We start from the raw sequence: 22,759 nt of genomic DNA on the forward strand, positions 1-22,759 counted from the left end.
TTGGGAAAATAAATCATGGTTCACAATTCTAGAGACTTGGCCTAAACAGCCTTGAGCTTCTCTCATCATCCTATCCCTAGTTAAGTGTTAGTTGCATCAGTCATGTCTGACTCTCTGCGACCCCATGAACTCTAGCCCGCCAGGCTCCTCTGTCCATGGGATTCTCCAGGCAAGAATACTGGAGTGGGTTGCCATTCCCTTCTCTAGGGGGAATCTTCCCTACCCAGGGATCGAACCCCGGTCTCCTGCCTTGCAGGCAGATTCTTTACAGGCTGAGAGCTCCCACACCTGCAGGGCCCAAATTCCAGAAAAAGTCCCAGGCTCAGGTTTGTTCAGGCTCACTTCTGGGTTTGAGATGAGAACATGGTTTAAAGATAGGACTCAAGACAAGGCCCAGGAGGCCCCATTCATTGCCCAGCAGGAGAGATGGGGCCCAGAAGGATGCCAGGCTCCACACAATCCTGCCCCAGAGGGTCAGTCCCTCCTGAGCCGCACAGTACACAGCTGCCCAGCTGAGTGGGTGGCAGTGAAGGACATGGGGGTCTTCACTAGCGTGAGAAGGGAGACACGTCACTACAGAGAGAGAAACCCAAGAGGAGGCAGTTTACTGCTTATGGTGGCCACTGGAGCGGCTGTGGAGCAAGGAGAGCAAATAACATAAATGGACACAACCGTCAGAGGCAACACAGCCCTACTCCATTTCTCCAGGACCACCATCCGGAGGTGTGGGGGAAGGACGGGTGGTCCAGGCCTCCTCCTTCTCAAGTCAGCATTTGGCAAAATGAGCCCTGGAGTCCAGTCTCTCCTTCAACTTCGAGCCCCGTCTCCTCGGGGTGCTCCAGCCATCTCCGGCAGGACGGCCTCTTGGTTCTTCGGCTCCACAACTAGGGGCCATGGCCACTCTTGTCTTCTTCCTCGGGGGCCGGGGGCCGCTCCCCTGGGGCAGCCGGTGGTTCCTCCTGGGCCTGGCTGAGCGGGGCTTTTCCCGCTGCAGGCGGGGCGCTCTCGGGCATCTGGGTGAGGCTTGGGGAAGGCGGCCTACCTGAAGCCTGCGCGTAGGGGGCAGCAAACAGGTCCAGGAAGCAGCCGTCCCCTCCCGGGGGGCCCCCCAGAGCCTGCGGGCAGAAGGCACTGGGGAACGGCAAGTCTGGCAGGCAGGGGTCGGCCCAAGGCACCGTACCTGTGGGGCCAAAGCACACAGCACAAAGTGCAGGGCATGAAGGGGCCCCAGCGCGGTCTCCATGACAGAGCCCCTCCCTGCTCCACAGACACGGGTCAGGACCCCAGAGTGGGTCTCCCCTCAGGACCAGGCACCCGCCCCCCATGTCTCGAGGGCCTGGGGTTGGGGCACAGCGACCCAGAGCGCACTGCGTGTCGGGCCAGGGCCCCCTCACACATGTGGAAGGAGCGCGGGAACCAGAGTCTTTCTCCCTCTTCTTCTTCTGAGTCTCCTAGGGCAGTGACTCTAGGATATCCGGGGTCCAGGTGGCCCCTTGGACACTCCCTTTAGCTGCCATCTACTCTGCACCGAGTGTTTCACGCCCGTCATTCCTAGTCCTCACCAAGCCCTCAGATGGGAATAGTATTCCCACTTCAGAATCCAGGAAGCTCAGAACTAGTGACGACTGAGCTGGACTCCATGCTTGGCTTTGCCTCCCTCCAAAGCTCTCTCTCTCGGAGAAGGAAATGGCAACCCACTCCAGTACTCTTGCCTGGACAATTCCATGGATGGAGGAGCCTGGTAGGCTACAGTCTATGGGGTCGCAAAGAGTTGGACACGACTGAGCGACTTCACTTTCTTTCTTTCTATAGTTCCTTTTGGAGATGGAAATGGTAACCCACTCCAGTGTTCTTGCCTGGACAATCCCATGGATGGAGGGGCCTGGTGGGCTACAGTCTCTGGGGTTGCAAAGAGTCGGACCCGACTAAGCAACTAACACACACCCAAAGCTCTCTCTTACTCTGCTCTGAAACCTCCAGGAAACTGGAGGATGAAGAGTTTCACCAAGATAGCCCATCTTGGGGCTATCTCCCCTCTCACCCTCCTCAAACACTGGGGGGGGGTCCTTCTCTTCCAGCCCCGACTCACCCACGTTCCCGGCCGGTGGCTGCAGCAGGATGGGCCCTGATGGAGGGCCTGGGAAATAGCCCTGGGATGAGCCCCCGCTGGGGCCACAGGACAAGGCAAAGAGAGGGTCTTCGGGCAGCGGCGGAGTCAGCGAGCTGGGCAAGGGGAAGGGGTGCAGGTATGGAAACTGGGGCTGCGGGTGTTGGAAGAACTGGGTCTGTGGTGCCTGGGAGAAGGGGAACGGTCCTGGCTGGCTGCTGCTGGATTGGTACTCCTGGGGTTCCAGATCCTCTAAGTATGAGCAGGCAGGGGGTGGAGTGATGCTGTGGGGACAGAGAAGAACTTCCTGAGGCTCCAATGGTTTCATTCCTACCACGCCCTTCCCCCACCACCTGCCTCTCCACAATCCCCAGGCCTGCTGCCTCCTCCTCTTCCTGCTCCAGCTTCTCACCCTCTTCTCCTCTACAGCTGTGATGTCCTGATCCTTTCCCTCCCCATCCCCTCACCCTTTAACCCTCACTACATTTACTAACTCCTTGCTTCTCTCGGGGCTTCCATGGTGGCTCAGATGGTAGATTCCTTCTGCAATGCAGGAGACCCAGGTTCGATCCCTGGGTTGGGAAGATCCCCTGGAGGATGGAACTGCAACCCACTCCAGTATTCTTGTCTGGGGGGCAGGGAAACCCCATCTCTCAGTTACCCTCTCCCCTCCCAAGCTCCATCCATCTTTCCTCCTTCTGTGCCTCCCCCAGGATAGATCAGTATGGCCCCCCGTGAAGTGGTAGACAAGTACCTTGTTCCCCACAACCCACAAGGGCCATCCTTGTGGCTGCTGTCGCTGCCCAGGGTGTCCAGCAGCAGTGGCATCAGCTGGGGGGCGTGCACAGGGCCAAGGGGAAAGGGAAGGTTGGCTCTTCGGACAGGTGGGGGGCTGAAGAGTGGGGGTGTCACAGGCCTTCTCTGGGGGCCCTCATTCTGCAGGTTTGGGCCCAGAGTCTGGTCAGATGTCAGCAGCATGGACGGCTCTGGGAACAGAAGTCCACGGGGGGTTGTGAGAGTAAGAAAACAGGGAGGGGACGCAGCCCTGGCAGTGCTGGAGGGGGTTAGAGTGCAAGAGGCTTGGGCTCCCCGAAGGGCCTCCACTGAACAAAACCATGGAGAGCTCTGGCCACTCCCAGGTCTTCCAAGAAAGAGCCCTTTGACTTTGCTGTCTTCCCCAGACAACCCTCAGAAGGGGGTTGGCTCACCTGGAAGGGAATCCTGAGGGAGGGTCCCAGGCTCCAGGATCGTGGACTCGGTAGGTGGCAGCTCGGCCACAGAGCTGGAGGCAGATAGATCAGAGACTGCAGGTCAAGGGGTCCCTGGTCTATGACCGGGGCTTCCATGTAGGGAAAGGGACCCACACATTCAAGCTCTGTCTCCCTACAAGGCACTGGCAAGTCCCAATCCCACCAGGTCCAAATCCCTCTAAATATCAGCCAACAACTCTGGCTCAGACCATAAAGAAGCCTCCTGAGATGTGGGAGACCCAGGTTCGATCCCTGGGTCAGGAAGAGCCCATGAGAAGGGAATGGCCTCCCATTCCAGTATTCTTGCCTGGGACATCCCACGGACAGAGGAGCCTGGTAGGTTACAGTCTGTGCGGTTGCAGAGAGGTGAACTTGGCTAAGCAACTCACACACACATGCCCCATCATGTGCCCAGCCTTCCAGCACCTTCCCCCTTCTAGACCCCAGGATCCCAGCTTAGACCCCACGTCCTGCCCATGGGGAGGGGCCAGGAAGAGGAGAAAGTCTTACCTGCATTGGTTGCTGGCGAGGGCTGGGGTAAGGGCGAGACCGGCAGGTGCGTCCTTACTCTCCTTCCCATTCATTTTTCGCCACTTGGCCCGGCGATTCTGGAACCACACCTGTAGGGGAAGAGACAGCTGAAGAGCTTGAGGAACAGGGCAGAGCCTGAGGCTGTGACTGAGGAGGTCCCTGCACCACTCAGACTGGTATGAAGGGTTCACCTAGATGGGGTCTGAGTCACCACCCTGCGTCATCTAAGGCCAAGGCTGGGTGGAAACAGGCAAGAACACAGCCCTGGCTGAGGCCTCATTCCAGCCCCTGTTGGGGAGCTGCTGAGTACTTGCTAAGCTCCCCCAGAGTCCCAGCACATAGGCTCCCCTCCACCTCTAGACCGGGGGAGTCAGCACCCTTTACCATGATGCGCTGGGGGGTGACCCCCACCGTCTGGGCAATCTCCCGGCGCTTATCGCTGTCTGGATAGTGGTCATCTTGGAAGAGCCTTTCTAGCTCCTCCAGCTGGTCTGGAAGAAGAAAACACTGGCTTTGAGGATGAACACCAGTGATGAGGAAGCAGAGGAGAAACACATGCCTTCCAGGCGGGACCAATGTCCCCAATCCAAGGGCCTCCCACAGCCTGGTGGCTAAGTTCCCCCAGTGGGCTGGGGCCTCGTCTGGCTCAGGCTTTGTGGCAGGGAGCTGTGTAGTGGGTTACTTTCCTGTTTCTTCCATGTTCCGATAAGAAAACGCAAACTTTCCCTCTTAGGGTCAGAAGTCATGGCCTTGCAGAGGTCAAGAGACGTTCCAGCCAAGGTGATACATAAGCTAACTGCACTCCTGTCTCCTGGGGCCATGTTCCCCGAGATTGACACCAGGTCCCTCGGGTTTCCTCCCACCTCAGGGACTTACCCGAGCGGTACAGGGTGCGTGTCTTCTTCCGGACCTGGCAGGTCACTTCCGGGGACCTCTTCTCCTGGTCCAGGTTTTGGTTCTTCTGGGCCAGTGTGTTGAGGAGGTTGGCCACATGGCAGGACCCCCGGCCTAACCCACAAGGCCCTTGGTTGTACGTGGCCCGAGCCGGGTTAGCGCTGCTGGGAGATGCCGTCGAGGCCGGACCCACATCCATAGGCTTCTTCTGCTCGCCGGCGGCTGGAGAGTAGGGCCTCTTCCCCGGCCTGCCCTCTGTCCCTGGGAAGGGAGGCCCTTGCCCCTGAGGCTGGGGTCTAGGCGAGGCCAGGCTCCTGTCTTCATGGAGAGCCCCTGGGCTGGGGCGCTGGCAGGCTTTCATAGGCTCAGTCCCTTCCCCAGGGGCCTCTGACGGCCGCTTCTCCCCGTAGATGGTGCAGGAAATAGGCACGTCCTTGCCTGGGGCGTCCTGAGTGTGGGGGGCTGACCTCTGCAGGGCTTCCTCCTTCTCCTCCAGCCTGGCAGCAGGGGACTTGCCTCCACCCCCCTGGCCTGTGGAGAGCCAGCACCCTGACTTCAACCCAGGAGAAGGAAGAGCCTGGCCCAGGAGGACGCGCTGCTTCCTGGTCTGCAACTGGCATCCTGTTTGACCTTAAGCTTTCACTTGTCTACTTAGCAAACGCGGTAACAGTTCCAGGCATACCTTCCTAACTCAGCTACTCTGAGGATCACATGAGGGAATCCTTCTTGCCTGGAGAATTCTATGGACAGAGAAGCCTGGCAGGCTACAATCCATGGGGTAACAAAGAGTCGGACACGACTGAGCTAACACATACGTACATACGTAGCTTGGAAAAGCGAAAGCACGCAGATGCCACCATGAGGGGTCTGAGCTCATGAACCTAGATGGTGGGGGAGCAATCCTAATTTGGGGGGAACTTACTCCCTGGGAGTTCCCAGTTTTCTCCTAGACACCTGGATTGTGAGTTTGAGATTGAGACTCTGCAGCTGATCAGACTGGATCCCGGTCCTGCTCCGGACACAGCATCAGGGCTGAGCAGGAACACGGCAGGACTGAGTGGTGTCCAGGGGCCCAGACAAGAACATCAAAGGGGAGCTAACAGGAATGTCTACCCTCATCTCCCACAGAACTGGCTCTCTCCTCACCCCTATACACACCCTCATCCCCTCCCTGCAAAGCGGGACCTCAGCCAAGGGCCTGGAGCCCAGGCCAGCCCCCCTTTTACAGGTATGGAAGGGTGACCTGACAGGCACTGTACGTTCCCATCCCTCAGCCTTCAGCTTGTCTGTCCTTTTCTGAGCTATGACTGATTCATCAGGAGTTTACCAGGTCCTGGGCATGGTGCTAAGCACCTTTCAGAGATCAGTCCGGTCTGCATTTAATCCCTGTGAGGAAGGCATAGGCATCTCTCCCTCTAACAGATGAAGAAACGCGGATGGCAGAGTTCAGTGACTTGCCCAAATGCACAGCGCTTGGGCGGGACTCTTGTTCACTAGACAGAGCCCTTCTGAGGGTCACCAACCTGCCCCTCATTTCCCTCCCAGCTTATTCATAACCTCCAGAACTCTCTCAGGTCAAGGAGCTGCTGTGTTATTTCTTACAAAACTAGAATATTTTTATTAAAAAAAATTTTTAATATTTTTCAGTGGATGCTCACTGGTGTTTTGTTTTGGCCCCCACAGCATGTGGGATCTTGGTTCCTCCACTAGGGGTCTACCCAGGCCCCCTGCATTGGAAGTGCCGAATCTTAACCTCTGGACCATCAGGGAAGTTTCCAAGAGCGAGTTTTTCTGTTTTGTTTTTTTTTTTAATGAAAGTTGCATGAGACTGACTAGCTTAATGAACAGCTTTGTAACAACATGTAAAGAAAGATGTAGGTCACAGGCTAAGGTGCTTTGCCAGATTGTTCCCTAGTGTACAAGCTGGTGACCAGGGTTTGCAGGCTTCTACTCCATAACTAAGCCGAGTGGCCGGATGGGGAAATGTGGAAGAAGGGACACGCTGGTTTTACAGTATTTCTGGAGCACTGGAGCCTAGCAAATCTGGTACACAGTAGGTGGTCACTAAAGGCAATGGATTACCTTGATAGCTTTCCTAAAGTGGCTCAGCAGTAAAGAATCCGCCTGCCAATGCAAGAGCCCGGGTTCCAACCCTCAGTCAGGAAGACACACTGGACAAGGGCATGGCACTCTTTTGCCTAGAGTATCCTTCCCTGGAGAATTCCATGGACAGAAGAGCCTGGTGGACTACAGTTCATGGGGTCACAAAGAGTCGGACACGACTGAGTGACTGAAGAACAACAAATCAGGGTGATAGACCCTGGTAAAAAAGGTGATGGGTCTTGGAACCTAGAACAGCAGAGCCTCAACCCTGCTTTCCTTCTCTGCGTGTAGACAAATCAGAACCCCAAAACGGAAGGGTGCTGTGGGAAGGGCTCCCTGGCCCGCGACACCCCCTCGAGTCCCCCTCAGTTCCCAGCCCCGACCCTCCCGAGCTCTAGAGGCCTGGCTGCTGGGCCCCCCAGGCTCCCGCGCACTCACCCCGCAACTCCGGGCCGCGCTCCCGGGTGGGCTCCATGGCCTGGACTCCCGCACGGGGCCGCCCGCCTGCCCGCCGCCTAAAGAAGCCTCGCGCGCGGGCAGGTGTGCGTCCGCGAGGCCCGCCCGGGAGGGCGGCTCGCGGGGCAGCTGCAGGGCGCGAGGCCCGAGGGCCACGCAGCTGCCCGCCCCCGCCGCGGCCGAGAGGGGCGGGTGCGGCAGCTCCCTGAGGCCGGGGGGGCGATGCACGCGGGGAGTGGGCGACAGCCCGCCTCCAGGGCCCGCGTCCGGGAGTCTGCAGCGGTCACCAGCGCCCACCATCTCCCAAGGCCGGCCTTGGCACTGAGCTCCGGTGGCGGCTTGCGCCTTGGAGACGGAGTCCTTCCTTGGGAACCCGGGAAAGCGACTTAGGGAGTCACTTATCCTGGGAGCCCCAAACCACTGCTCAACTGAGCTTCCCCCAAGCCTAAGCCCCCAACACCCCGTGCCGATTGGAAGGTTCCCTAGAGCCCCGAGCTAGAAGAAGCCAGGCCACAGGGCGAAGTCTACACGTCTCGGATGGACACAGTTGCAGGAGCCCCGGAGGCCACAGGTAAGCGGGCAGAACGCGGGGCGGCCATGCGTGCTGCTCAAAGCTTTGGTCTCAGTTTTCACCCGCTTGAGACTACTTTTACTCGCCGAAAATAGATGGGGCGGAGGACACAGAACAAAGATCCTACAGACGCGATCTTTGTGACTCTTCCTTCACCGAACGTTTCTTGCCTTTATGAAAGAATTTAAGAATTTAAAATTCTCATGGCGTCGTCCTCCCATCTGCCCTTGAGTGGGAGGTGATGGCCAAATTGAAACAGGTGCGTGGGGGTGGGGGTGGGGGGGCAGTCCAGGACCGAATCCAGGTGTTTGCTTTTAAGATTGAAAAGACTCTGGACAGCGCGTGCTTTCAGGCTGTAATCACCTGTTGGGATGTTTTTTCCTGCACCTTAAATTGAGGTGCTTGACCTATACATGTGAACTTTGGAAGGCTGGCCGTTCTAAAATACAAATGAGCGAGTTAATTTTGTGATAACATGATCAAAATTCCAGGCCCTCTGGTGTTTCATTCTGACTCCAGTAAGAGCACTATCCTCAGGTAAATAAGCGGTTTAGAGGTTGGGGCCAGTTTCAGCTAGAAATCCGGGCCACATGAGCAAGAAAGAGAGGGCAGCTAAGTGGCTTTGTTTGTGAAAAGTCACCGTTTGGTGACATGGTCGTAAATGGAATACAGTAGTCTGCCTGATTAAACATTTATAGGACACTGTCTGCCAGGCCTGGTGCAGAAGCTTACTGGCGGAGAGGGGATTAGAACAATGACACAAGAGAAGGAACAGTGTCCATTCCACAGGGAGGTCAGTGGTGGGTTAGAAGGATGCACAGAGGAGCAGGAAGCTCTGCTGGACTCGGATTGGGGGTGGGGTCAGGAAAGGCCTTCATGGAGCCGGTATCACAGATCTGTGAGCTGAAGGTTAAGGGAGAGGCATTGCTACTGTGTCAGAGCCCTGCTGAAACTCTGCGGTGCTCCCGCCTGCCCGTGTGATAAAAACCAAGCTCCCTGACCCGGAGAGACTTCCGAGGCCTGGTCCTTTTCTCTGAAGCCTCAGCTCACCTGCTGCCCACACCCATGTGTCCCGATTTTATTGTCTCTTTTGACCTTGTGTTTTTCAAGGAGCCTTTGCTGAAACCTCTTGGATCAGAATTTCTTTGGGAATTTGTTTAAAATGTAGCTTTCAGGCCCCATTCCCAGACATTTTAATTGGTGGGTCCAGAGAGGCATCTAGAAAGTGTAACAAACCTCTCAGGTGATTCTTATTCACATTAGAGTTTGAGACACTTGGTAGATCTGCAAAAACAAAGTCAACTGAAACCATCCTGGGGATGGGAGTGGGGAAAGTGGGTGATGTGGGGTCTTTGTGGGGGAAGGACCTTTTGTCCTTTACTGAGGTGTCTGCTGTAGTGCAGAATTAATCTCTTAATATTAGGTTATCCTATCTCATTAAATTAAGAATAAATCATCCTTCCCTGCCATCATTTATGTTGTATTTTCTCTCTGGTTACCCTCTGCCTGGGTGAAGGTCAGAAGAGCAAAGACTGAATTACCCATAGACTGGCTGCCACCCTTGCACAAAACTTGGGAAAATATGAGGTCTAATTGTATAAAAGGGTTTGCTCTGAGGCTTAAGGAAGTGAAGATGCTGGCATTTTCTCTCTCTCTCTCTTTTTTTTTAAGAGTTTGTGATTTTATTAATAATCCTTTGGCCAAAAGTGAAAATACAGATTGAAGGAAGATGTTTGCATTTTCTAAATACGTAAATGATTGAATTTGTTAGGCTTGGGCTATGACATTTGGGAAATTGAAGTTCCCTTTCTTTTTTTTTTTTTCTTCTTCTTTCCATTTTTCCTTCAATAATAATCTTGCCTTGCTGTTTTATGGCTTTTCAAAAATGGTATGGTTTTGTTTGTTAATTTACAGGGATGTTTGATTTAGTTACTGTAAGTGAATTTAGTCTAAGAAGGCTTGGGAGTGTGTCTTGATGTGTTTGGTTGAGAAGGGAGTGTTTCTATAATATATGCTGTGAAGAGTTCCATCTTTCACAGAGAAGCTTCAAGGGAAGAAGGCAGAGAAGGGGTACTGCTCTTTATTGGGAGGGCAAAAAATTTATATTTTGGGGTACTTGGAAATATTTATTTCTAAGTCTTGGTATAAGCCATCTTCATGATCTTTAGGCCAGTTCATGTACATAACCTCGTTTAGAGGGAAGGGTTTCCTTTTGGGGTAGGGAAGGGGCTTGTCCTTAGTTTTCAGAGCCAAACTGTAAACCACCTCCTGTACCCTTTTAGGAAGAGCCATTTATTCCAACCTCTTCTCCTCGATAGAATGACAACAAAAAGGAAGAGGCCTGATGCTACTAAAGAATATAATTGATCTTTTTTTTTTTTTTTAGTTTATATGGAGTTAACCATACAGTTAGTTTGCTGCTGCTGCTGCTAAGTCGCTTCAGTCGTGTCCGACTCGGTGCGACCCCATAGACGGCAGCCCACCAGGCTCCCCCGTCCCTGGGATTCTCCAGGCAAGAACACTGGAGTGGGTTGCCATTTCCTTCTCCCACAGTTAGTTTAAACACGTGAAATAAGCATTATCTGTCCTTCCTTCCTCCTTCTCTATAATGAAGAAAATAACCAGTAGAAGGTGGTTGACTGAGAAACGTTTTTAAAGCAGAAACACGGGGGAATTCATTCTTGGCCTCCATGCCTCCCCGGGAGTACAGGGCAACAGGTCATTGGAAGTCCTGGGACCAGAGGCAAGGGTGCGGTTGTGAAAGGCAGAAATGTGAACAGGCCCCGGGTCAGGAGCTCACAGTCCCCGCAAACACGGGAGGTCAGGGCCCCAGGAAGCAACCAGGAGGACAGCACTGCCCAAGGCAGAGGAGGGTAAAGGCGAGCAGGATGTCCTGAGCCTGAAGAAGGCACGTGGCTGGATGATCAGATGAATGCCATGGGCTCACTGCGACAAAGCTGAGGGTGGCCGTGACTGGGGCAGACACTGGGGGCTGCTAGAGTCTCTGCGGAGCTGCTTTGCTTGGAGGTTGCTGGTGATGGGCATTGGAAACACCTGGCTCAGAGCAGAACCTGCCCCAGCAGTGAGAAAGCAGGTTCTGGCATGAATGCGCCTGATCACTTCTAATCCCCGTGCCCCAGACTCTCAAGGTTTTCTGCATCTAACAAGAATAGTGAGCCTGTCTAAGCAGTGTGGTTGCTGCTGCTCGTTTTTAACTAGGCCGTGCTCATACTAAGGGGCTTCCCAGGTGGCACAGATGGTTAAAAAAAACAAAAACAAAAAAAACCACCTGCCAGTGCAAGAGATGTGGGTTTGATCTCTGGGTCGGAAAGGTCCCCTGGAGAAGGGAATGGCAACCCACTCCAGTATTTTTTCCTGGGAAATTCTATGGACTGAAGAGCCTGGCAGGCTATAGTCCATGGGGTTGCAAAGAGTCAGACATGACTTAGTAACTGAACAACGACAGCTCATAATATATCACCATGGCTTGTGTTTTTGTAATTTGCAAAGCGCTTTCCCTTCCACGCGAATCCCTTCCCTATACACCTCTGTTTTACAGGCAGACAGTCTCCTTTCTGCTCCCTTCTGCCCCTCTCCAGGATTGCAAAGCTGGGTGCTCACTAGAGCCTGGCATTCAAACTCGCCTCAAAACCTGGCCCCGACCTTCCCTCAGGCTGCATCTGTGTCTTCCTTCTCTTCGTCTGCCTCGACCCACACCCCCACTCCTGTCTCCTCAGAGTCTCCTCTGGTTCTAACCCTCTCAACTTCGCCCTGGAAGGCCCTCGCCTTCTCATGCCTCAGGGCCACACATTGTTTATAGGCCTGAAACATTGTCCAGTCCTTTTACTTCTGGCAAAGTCTTACACTTCAAAGCCCAACCCGCATGTTCTCTTTCCTGGGAAACCTATCTTGGCTTTCCAGCGCCAGAAGGAACTGCTGCTTCCTGCGTGCTCCCACTGTGCCGTGTTCCCAATGATGTATTACACCACCTAACCCAAGCTCACCAGAGGAGAATTCTGTGAACTCTCCACCAGCCGCTGAGTTCTTACGCCTTAACAAACATCTGTTCACACCAGGCGCTTCTACCTGCTCTACAAATATCAGCTCCCTGAATTTCCACAACCCCGGAAGGTTCTGTCATTAGCCCCATTTTATCACAAAGAAACTGACAGACAGAGCTTATGTGCTTTGCCAAAGGTCACAGAGCTGGTAAGCGGCACACCCAAGAGCTGAACCCGGTTAGTCTGGTTCCCGCCTGTACTTGTAACCACTGGGCTTTCCTGTTTATTTCATTTATATCTATGTCAAGATCCTCCCGGGCTTGGCATGGCAGCTTGCACACGAGGATCAGTAATTGTTCATTGACCAGGAATTGATCACCATCGCCAGGAGTTAGCAGAGGAGGGAGGGAGGTGGCTGTACCTGGGCAGGGGAGCAGCACTGATGCAGCTGTTTGAATCCTGACCGTGGTGGTGGTTGCATGAGTCTTCACTGAGATAAAATGGCATTGAACTAAACAGGGCTGGGGGCTTCCCTGGGGGCTCAGGTGGTAAAGAATCTGCCTGCAATGCAGGAGACCCGGGTTCAATGCCTGGGTCGGGAAAATCCCCTGGAAAAGGGAATGGAAACCCACTGCAGTATCCTTGCCTGGAGAATCCCATGGACAGAGGAGACTGACATGCTACAGTCCACGGGGTCACAAAAAGTTGGACATGACTGAGTGACTGACAGGCTACAGTCCATGGGGTCACAGGGAGTCAGACGCGACTGAGTGACTGACAGGCTACAGTCCACAGGGTCACAAAGAGTCGGACACGACTGAGCAACTGACACACACGAAGACAGAGCTGACCCTGGAGCAGCATGAGTTTCAACGGCACAAGTTCGTAAATGTGCAGATTTTTTTAAAAATAATAAATACTGTAGAATTACATGATCCATAGTGTATTAGCAGATGTGGAACCTCACGTAGGGAAAAGCCACAGATACATAGGCCGATTATAAGTTGTACATGGATTTTCGACTGTGCAGAGGATTTCGACTGACCTCTGCATTGTTCAAGGGTCAAATATATATGGGACTCTCCAGGCAAGAATACTGGAATGGGATGCCATTTCCTTCTCCAGGGGATCTTCCCGATCCAGGGATCAAACTCAGGTCTCCCACTTTGCAGGCAGATTCTTTACTGTCTGAGCCACCGAGGAAGCCAAGACCAGGCAAGAATACTGGAGAGGGTTGCCATTTCCTTCTCAATGGGATCTTCCCAACCTAGGAATCCAACCCAGGTCTCCTACATTTTAGGCAGATTCTTTACCAACTGAGCTATGAGGGAAGCCCCAAGTATATATACATATACATGCAAATGAGTGTGTGTAAAAACTGGTGAAATCTGAGTGAGGTCTGTGGATTGTACTGATATCAGTTTCCTGGTATGATTTTTTACTGTAGTTATGCAGGATGTTAACCACTGGGGCAAAGGAATATGGGATCTCTCTGTTTGATTTCTTAACACTTCCTGTGAAACTGTAATTATTTCTCTGATGTCCAGGTGTAGGGTCATGGCTCCCAGGAGAAGGTGCTCTGCCAGGAGCCCTCAGGGTGCGGAAAGAGAACTCTGCCTTCTGGGCAGAGTGAGTTTGTTACTATTCTTTTCTTGCTTTCAGGACATGGACTCATGTCCTCCTGGGCTTTGATGCCTTCATGGTCTCCTGTGACCTGGTTACCCACCCCCTCCAGAGCCAGTTAATCGTGTGAAAGGTGAGATCACATCATGGTCAGCAGGTTCCTCTGTGCTTAGGGCACCAAGCTTTAAGGTCCACTAACATTAGAGTGACAATACCAGCTCTTTGGAATTGAAGATGACCTGCCCTTGTGTTTAAATGTTTCCTTTTGCTTGATATCAATCAAGAGCAGGATCACTAGTATAGGTTAGAAGCTACCAGCAACTTCCTTTGCCTGCTGGAGAGGATGGTAAAATATTAGGCGTGCGTTTAAGTGGGACAGAGAGATGAAGTGATAGACGACTAGATTGATTACCGGAGAAATAATTAGGCCAGCAAAACCTGTCACAAAGTTTTTTGGAATGACAAGGGGGCTGTAGAACTGGACGGGCTGCTAGACCCCATTTTAAGCTTGCAAAAAGACTTCTGATCATCTCTATCTTGTAACTGAGGCGCTGCGTGTGTTATTAAATTGATACAAGGGAACTTGGGCCTCGCCTGGGCCACCTGGCGTTCAGTTAGGCTGTGTCATGCAGAGTTCCAAAGACAGGGAGCAAAAAGCAACAGAGACGGGGGGAGACATATTTGGAATCAGAGATGCACCAGATAATATGGACATGAATTTGAGCAAACTCTGGGAGATAGTGGAGGACAGAGGAGCCCGGTTGCTGCAGTCCATGGGGTGGAAAAGTCAGACATAACTGAGCAGCTGAACAAAAGCAACAAGAAGATGATGTTAGATCTATCTTCTTTAGTTGGGAGATACAATTTCTAATCTGAACTCTCAGATATGCTGCTCCAAGGCCCATTTAGTTTGGGCTCACCAGCAAGGGCAAGCACTGTTGGCTTTCAGACTTTTCAAGCTTAACCTTATTTTCAAATGGAACTTCCAATTCCCACCCAAAAACCTGTAACACCCCCAAGCCTCCCCCTCTTTGTATCAGTTACCCAGTTGGAATCATCCTTGATTCTGTGCTCTCCCTCACAGCTTAGTATGAGCTGTGACCATTCAACCTCCAAAGCCTTTAACTTTGCATCTCGAAGCTTTTAACTTCTGTCCATCATCACCGATCCAAGCCCCTCTCCTCTTGGGCCTGTTCTTTAGTGACAGCTTCCTAAACACATCTCCTGTCTCCAATCCTATCCCACTGTAATCCATCCTCCACAGACTGGCTAGGGAGACAGTCTTAACATGAAAATTGCCATATGTGACTCTGCTGTTTATATGCTTTAATGACTTCCCATTGACCTGGGAGGAAAATAAAAACATCTTACCAAAGCCCTGCATGATCTGGCTCCCGCTTCATCTCAGGTCCTTCAAGCATCTTAGACATACTACATTCTTCTGTCTCAAGGTCTTTACATATGTTCCCATGCCTGCAAACCCTCTTGGTGGTTTTTATGGCTGATTCCTACCCAGGTCTTGGCTTAAGTGTTATTTCTCCATGCAGAGTCCTTTGGCCACATTATCGACCTAACACCTACCTCCTAATATTTTCCCTGTTTTTATTACTATTCTTAACACAACATGTAATTATACTTTAGTTTATAGACTGTCTCCTCTACAGTACCTTGCGCTCCCTGGATACTGAAACTAATGGTTTGTTTCACCAGTATAAATCTATGTAAACAACGGCCCCAGCATGGTGGCTGACTTGTGCATGTTAGCTGTTTGGCTAATGAGTGTGTGTGTGTGTGTGTGTGTGTGTGTGCACGTGCGCTCTCTCACGTGGTCAGTCGTGTCCGACTCTTTTGCAGCCCCATGGACTGTAGCCTACCACGTTCCTCTGTCCATGGAATTTTTCAGGCAAAAATGCTGGAGTGGGTTGTCATTTTCTCCTCCAGGGGATCTTGCCAACTCAGCAATCAAACCCAAGTTAAATATCCTGTATTGGCAGGTGGATTCTTTACCACTAACACCACCTGGGAAGACAGATGAATGGATGAATAAAAATATGGGGTTTTGTTGTTTGTTTGTTTTTTTAGTTGGAAGGGAGAAAAAGATTATCAGATTCATGGTACAAATTGCAGTTTCTGGTAATTCATAACCTGATCTATAACAGGATTAATAAGGCCATTAAATTGGAAAGCTTCCTGAAAGTGTTGGGCATTTTGAGAACTGAGGAAACCAGAACCCAGGGGTAAAATGTGGCATTTTAGTGCTTGTTGTAAGAAACACAGCGAGACTTGGCATGCCTCTTTGGTAAAGTCCATATTCATCAGAGGCCATGGCTTTTCAGAGAGAAAGCAAAATCCAGAGAGCTACAGCTTGTTAGGGCTTCTTAAGTCTTCAGAAAAAGACACAAGCAACTTTATATTTAGAATGGGTTTTTTATAGACCACATCTAGGTGGATCTTGTTTTTTTATGACAGCCTCTGCCTTAATTTTTAAGATGTTTAGTCCACTTATACAATGTATCATTCACAAATAATGATTATTAATATGCTTGGGTTTAGATCTACCCTCTTGCTATTGTTTTCTATTATCATATCTTTTTATGCCTTATTTTTGAGTTCAGTTCAGTCTCTCAGTCGTGTCCAACTCTTTGTGATCCCATGGACTGCAGCACACCAGGCTTTCCTGTCCATCACCAAATGCTGTAGCTTGTTCAAACTCATGTCCATCTAGTTGGTGATGCCAGCCAACCATCTCATCCTCTGTCCTCCCCTCCTCCTTCTGCCTTCAATCTTGCCTAGCATCAGGGTCTTTTCCAATGAGTCAGTTCTTCGCATTAGGTGGCCAAAGTATTGGAGCTTCAGCTTCAGCATCAGTCCCTCCAATGAATATTCAGGACTGATTTCCTTTAGGATTGACTGTTTTGATCTCCTTGCAGTCCAAAGGACTCTCAAGAGTTTTCTCCAGCACCACAGTTCAAAAGCATCAATTCTTTGGTGTTCAGCTTTCTTTATAGTGCAACTCTCACATCCATACATGACTAGTGGAAAAACCAGAGCTTTCACTAGACAGACTTTTGTTGGCAAAATAATGTTTCTGCTTTTTAAAATGCTGTCTAGGTTGGTCATAGCTTTTCTTCCAAGGAGCAAATGTCTTTTAATTCCATGGCTACAGTGACGGTCCACAGTGATTTTGGAGCCCCCCAAAATAGTCTGTCACTGTTTCCAATTTTTCCCCATCTATTTGCCTTGACGTGATGGGACTGACTGCCATGATCTTAGTTTTTTGAATGTTGATCCACTTTTAAGCCAACTTTTTCACTCTCCTCTTTCACTTTCATCAAGAGGCTTCTCAGTTCGTCTTCACTTTCTGCCATAAGGGTGATGTCATCTGCATATCTGCAAAGAAGGAAATGGCAACCCACTCCAGTATTCTTGCCTAGAGAATCCCATGGACAGAGGAGCCTGGTGGGCTGCTGTCCATAGGGTTGCACAGAGTTGGACACAACTGCAGCAACTTAGCATGCATGCATGCATTGGAGAAGGAAATGGCAGCCCACTCCAGTATTCTTGCCTGGAGAATCCCAGGGACAGAGGAGCCTGGTGGGCTGCCATCTATTGGATTGCACAGAGTCGGACATGACTGAAGAGACTTAGCAGCAGCAACAGCAGCATCTGCATATCACAGGTTATGGATATTTCTCCTGGAAATCTTGATTCCAGCTTGTGCTTCATCCAGCCTGGCATTTCTCATGATGTACTCTACATATGTTAAATAAGCAGCGTGACAGTATACAGCTTTGACATACTCCTTTCCCAATTTGGAACCAGTCTGTTGTTCCATGTCCGGTTTTAACAATTGCTTCTTGACCTGCATACAGATTTCTCAGGAAGGAGTAAGTAAAGTGTCATTTTTGAGTAAGTGTTTATATGATTCAGTTTTATCTCATTTATTGGCTTATGAATAATAACACTGATTTATGACATTTTTTGACTTTTTTTAGTGATGGCTTTAGAACTTTGTGCGTACATGTCTAACTATCACTGAAGCTTACCTTCAAGTGAAATTATACCATTTCACAAAAAATATAAGAGCCTTCAGTTCAGTTCAGTTCAGTCGTTCAGTCGTGTCTGACTCTTTGTGACCCCATGAATTGCAGCAGGCCAGGCCTCCCTGTCCATCACCAACTCCTGGAGTTCACTAAGACTCATGTCCATCAAGTCAGCGATGCCATCCAGCCATCTCATCCTCTGTCGTCCCCTTCTCCTCCTGCCCCCAGTCCCTCCCATCATCAGAGTTTTTTCCAATGAGTCAACCCTTCGCATGAGGTGGCCAAAGTACTGGAGTTTCAGCTTTAGCATCATTCCTTCCAAAGAAATCCCTGGGCTGATCTCCTTCAGAATGGACTGGTTGGATCTCCTTGTAGTCCAATGGACTCTCAAGAGTCTTCTCCAACACCACAGTTCAAAAGCATCAATTCTTCGGCACTCAGCCTTCTTCACAGTCCAAGTCTCACATCCATACATGACCACAGGAAAAACCATAGCCTCGACTAGACGAACCTTTGTTGGCAAAGTAATGTCTCTGCTTTTGAATATGCTATCTAGGTTGGTCATAACTTTCCTACCAAGGAGTAAGGGTCTTTTAATTTCATGGCTGCAGTCACCATCTGCAGTGATTTTGGAGCCCAAAAAATTAAAGTCTGACACTGTTTCCAGTGTTTCCCCATCTATTTCCCATGAAGTGATGGGACCGGATGCCATGATCTTTGTTTTCTGAATGTTGAGCTTTAAGCCAACTTTTTCACTCTCCACTTTCACTTTCATCAAGAGGCTTTTGAGTTCCTCTTCACTTTCTGCCATAAGGGTGGTGTCATCTGCATATCTGAGGTTATTGATATTTCTCTGGGCAATCTTGATTCCAGCTTGTGCTTCTTCCAGTCCAGGGTTTCTCATGATGTACTCTGCATCAGATCAGATCAGTCGCTCAGCCGTGTCCGACTCTTTGTGACACCATGAATCACAGCACGCCAGGCCTCCCTGTCCATCACCAACTCCCAGAGTTCACTCAGACTCACGTCCATCGAGTCAGCGATGCCATCCAGCCATCTCATCCTCTGTCGTCCCCTTCTCCTCCTGCCCCCAGTCCCTCCCAGCATCAGAGTTTTTTCCAAAGAGTCAACCCTTCGCATGAGGTGGCCAAAGTACTGGAGTTTCAGCTTTAGCATCATTCCTTCCAAAGAAATCCCAGGGCTGATCTCCTTCAGAAGGGACTGGTTGGATCTCCTTGTAGTCCAAGGGACTCTCAAGAGTCTTCTCCAACACCACAGTTCAAAAAGCATCAATTCTTCAGCGCTCAGCCTTCTTCACAATCCAACTCTCACATCCATACATGACCACAGGAAAAACCATAGCCTTGACTAGACGAACCTTTGTTGGCAAAGTAATGTCTCTGCTTTTGAATATGCTGTCTAGGTTGGTCATAACTTTCCTTCCAAGGAGTAAGGGTCTTTTAATTTCATGGCTGCAGTCACCATCTGCAGTGATTTTGGAGCCTATAAAAATAAAGTCTGACACTGTTTCCACTGTTTCCCCATCTATTTTCCGTGAAGTGATGGGACCGGATGCCATGATCTTTGTTTTCTGAATGTTGAGCTTTAAGCCAACTTTTTCACTCTCCTCTTTCACTTTCATCAACAGGCTTTTGAGTTCCTCTTCACTTTCTGCCATAAGGGTGGTGTCATCTGCATATCTGAGGTTATTGATATTTCTCCCAGCAATCTTGATTCCACTTGTGTTTCTTCCAGTCCAGCGTTTCTCATGATGTACTCTGCATATAAGTTAAATAAACAGGGTGACAATATACAGCCTTGACGTACTCCTTTTCCTATTTGGACCCAGTCTGTTGTTCCATGTCCAGTTCTAACTGTTGATTCCTGACCTGCATACAGATTTCTCAAGAGGCAGATCAGGTGGTCTGGTATTCCCATCTCTTTGAGAATTTTCCACAGTTTATTGTGATCCATATAGTCAAAGGCTTTGGTATAGTCAATAAAGCAGAAATAGATGTTTTTCTGGAACTCTCTTGCTTTTTGCATGATCCAGCGGATGTTGGAAATTTGGTCTCTGGTTCCTCTGCCTTTTCTAAAACCAGCTTGAACATCAGGAAGTTCACGGTTCACATATTGCTGAAGCCTGGCTTGGAGAATTTTGAGCATTACTTTACTAGCATGTGACATGAGTGCAATTGTGCAGTAGTTTGAGCATTCTTTGGCATTGCCTTTCTTTGGCATTGGAATGAAAACTGACCTTTTCCAGTCCTGTGGCCACTGCTGAGTTTTCCAAATTTGCTGGCATATTGAGTGCAGCACTTTCACAGCATCATCTTTCAGGATTTGAAAGAGCTCAACTGAAATTCCATCACCTCCACTAGCTTTGTTTGTAGTGATGCTTTCTAAGGCCCACTTGACTTCACATTCCAGGATGTCTGGCTCTAGGTCAGTGATCACACCATCGTGATTATCTGGCTCATGAGGATCTTTTTGTACAGTTCTTCTGTGTATTCTTGCCATCTCTTCTTAATATCTTCTGCTTCTGTTAGGTCCCTACCATTTCTCTCCTTTATCGAGCCCATCTTTGCATGAAATATTCCCTTGGTATCTCTAATTTTCTTGAAGAGATCTCTAGTCTTTCCCATTCTGTTGTTTCCCTCTATTTCTTTGTATTGATCGGTGAAGAAGGCTTTCTTATCTCTTCTTGTTATTCTTTGGAACTCTGCATTCAGATGTTTATATCTTTCCTTTTCTCCTTTGCTTTTTGCGTCTCTTCTTTTCACAGCTATTTGTAAGGCCTCCCCAGATAGCCATTTTGCTTTTTGCATTTCTTTTCCATGGGGATGGTCTTGATCCCTGTCTTCTGTACAATGTCACGAACCTCATTCCATAGTTCATCAGGCACTCTATCTATTAGATCTAGGCCCTTAAATCTATTTCTCACTTCCACTGTATAATCATTAAGGATTTGATTTGGGTCATACCTGAATGGTCTAGTGGTTTTCCCTACTTTCTTCAGTTTAAGTCTGAATTTGGCAATAAGGAGTTCATGATCTGAGCCACAGTCAGCTCCTGGTCTTGTTTTTGCTGACTGTATAGAGCTTCTCCATCTTTGGCTGCAAAGAATATAATCAATCTGATTTCGGTGTTGACCATGTGGTGATGTCCACGTATAGAGTCTTCTCTTGTGTTGTTGGAAGAGGGTGTTTGTTATGACCAGTGCATTTTCTTGGCAAAACTCTATTAGTCTTTGCCCTACTTCATTCCATATTCCAAGGCCAAATTTGCCTGTTACTCCAGGTGTTTCTTGACTTCCTACCTTTGCATTCCAGTCCCCTATAATGAAAAGGACATCTTTTTTGGGTGTTAGTTCTAAAAGGTCTTGTAGGTCTTCATAGAACCATTCAACTTCAGCTTCTTCAGCGTTTACTGGTTGGGGCATAGACTTGGATTACTGTGATATTGAATGGTTTGCCTTGGAAACGAACAGAGATCATTCTGTCATTTTTGAGATTGCATCCAAGTACTGCATTTCGGACTCTTTTGTTGACCATGATGGCTACTCCATTTCTTCTGAGGGATTCCTGCCCTCAGTAGTAGATATAATGATCATCTGAGTTAAATTCACCCATTCCAGTCCATTTTAGCTCGCTGATTCCTAGAATGTCGACATTCACTCTTGCCATCTCTTGTTTGACCACTACCAATTTGCCCTGATTCATGGACCTGACATTCCAGGTTCCTATGCAACATTGCTCTTTACAGCATTGGACCTTGCTTCTATCACCAGTCACATCCACAGCTGGGTATTGTTTTTGCTTTGGCTCCCTCCCTTCATTCTTTCTGGAGTTATTTCTCTACTGATCTCCAGTAGCATATTGGGCACCTACTGACCTGGGGAGTTCCTCTTTCAATATCGTATCATTTTGCCTTTTCATGCTGTTCATGGGGTTCTCAAGGCAAGAATACTAAAGTGGTTTGCCATTCCCTTCTCCAGTGGACCACATTCTGTCAGATCTCTCCACCATGACCCGCCCATCTTGGGTTGCCCCACGGGCATGGCTTAGTTCCATTGAGTTAGACAAGGCTGTGGTCCTAGTGTGATTAGATTGACTAGCTTTCTGTGAGTATGGTTTCAGTGTGTCTGCCCTCTGATGCCTCTTGCAACACCTACCATTTTACTTGGGTTTCTCTTACCTTGGGCGTGGGGTATCTCTTCACGGCTGTTCCAGCAAAGCGCAGCTGCTGCTCCTTACCTTGGACGAGGGGTATCTCCTCACCACGGCCCTCGCAGGAACAGTTAAGGAAAAGGAACATGGCGCCATCCCCACCGTCCCCGCGGCCCCTGTGCAGTGCGGGGCGGTGGGGAAAGTGGTTGGACAGACGAGCAGACACTCCCAGTGCCAGCGCTCACCTGGCCGCCAGCTAATCAGAAGCAGGTGGTGAACGCACGCTGCTTGCCGTTACTTCAAACCTCGCGTTTCAGGAGCGTTGCAACAGTGTAAGGGCCTTGCAACAGTGTATTTCTGTTTTCTCTCCCTTTCTACTACTGTCAAACCTTTCTCTTCTACATGTAATAAAACATATAATACATTGTTACTATTTTTTTGCTTTAAACAGTTCATGATTTTTTAAAATACTTTAAAAAGAAAATATCATATAGTAACACATGTATACAGAATCTAGAAAGATGGTACTGATGAATTTATTTAGAAATAGACATAGAGAACAGACTTATGGACAGGGGGTGGGAGAGGAAGGGGAGGGTGAGATGTATGGAGAGAGTAACATGGAAAGTTACATTGCCATATGTAAAATAGATAGTCAATGGGAATTTGCCAAGTGACTCAGGGAACTGAAACAGTGGCTCTGTAACAACTTAGAGGGGTGGGATGGGGACGGAGATGAGAGGGAGGTTCGAGAGGGCGGGGACATATGTATACCTATGGCTGATTCATGCTGATATTTGGCAGAAAACAACAAAATTCTGTAAAGCAATTATCCTTCAACTAAAAAATAAATTTTTTTAAAATAAAAAATACTATTTTATGTTTGCTCACATGTTTACCATTAGTAAGCATTTATTACTTTGGAAAGAACAGATTTCCATCTAGTATCATTTTCCATGTTAAAGAAATTCCTTTACCATTTCTGGTAAGAAAGAAATTTCTTACCATTGC

The 22,759-nt window shown here is 49.5% G+C and overlaps 1 protein-coding gene and 1 long non-coding RNA gene across 2 annotated transcripts in view; one reads left to right on the plus strand and one right to left on the minus strand.

The window, feature by feature from the left end:
• Nucleotides 1–574: 574 nt before the first annotated feature.
• NOBOX (NOBOX oogenesis homeobox) lies at nt 575–7,373 on the minus strand. Its single transcript, XM_055591210.1, has 8 exons — nt 7,324–7,373; nt 4,765–5,313; nt 4,273–4,379; nt 3,868–3,977; nt 3,316–3,389; nt 2,862–3,093; nt 2,090–2,391; nt 575–1,180 (listed from the first exon to the last, which is right to left on the minus strand). Exons 1-8 carry the CDS (start codon nt 7,358–7,360, stop codon nt 885–887), a joined length of 1,707 nt encoding a protein of 568 aa, XP_055447185.1. The 5' UTR covers nt 7,361–7,373; the 3' UTR covers nt 575–884.
• Nucleotides 7,374–7,923: 550 nt separating this feature from the next.
• The window catches only part of LOC129659628 (uncharacterized), a 63,364-nt gene continuing 48,528 nt past the window's right edge, over nt 7,924–22,759 (plus strand). Inside the window, exon 1 of the long non-coding RNA XR_008718157.1 lies at nt 7,924–8,449. This is a non-coding gene — a long non-coding RNA (uncharacterized LOC129659628). The remainder of the gene's footprint in view (nt 8,450–22,759) is intronic.

This window comes from Bubalus kerabau, chromosome 8 (genome assembly GCF_029407905.1).
Source record: "Bubalus kerabau isolate K-KA32 ecotype Philippines breed swamp buffalo chromosome 8, PCC_UOA_SB_1v2, whole genome shotgun sequence".
Taxonomy (NCBI): Eukaryota; Metazoa; Chordata; class Mammalia; order Artiodactyla; family Bovidae; genus Bubalus; species Bubalus kerabau.

What these genes read in the sequence shown, in the direction of transcription:
- NOBOX (XM_055591210.1), bottom strand. Translation starts at nt 7,360, where the DNA reads ATGGAGCCCACCCGGGAGCGCGGCCCGGAGTTGCGGG. An exon ending in TCACCCCCCAGCGCATCATG is followed by an intron (nt 3,978 to 4,272) that starts GTAAAGGGTGCT and finishes CTTCCCCTACAG; the next exon opens with GTGTGGTTCCAGAATCGCCG. An exon ending in CTCGCCAGCAACCAATGCAG is followed by an intron (nt 3,390 to 3,867) that starts GTAAGACTTTCT and finishes ATCTGCCTCCAG; the next exon opens with CTCTGTGGCCGAGCTGCCAC.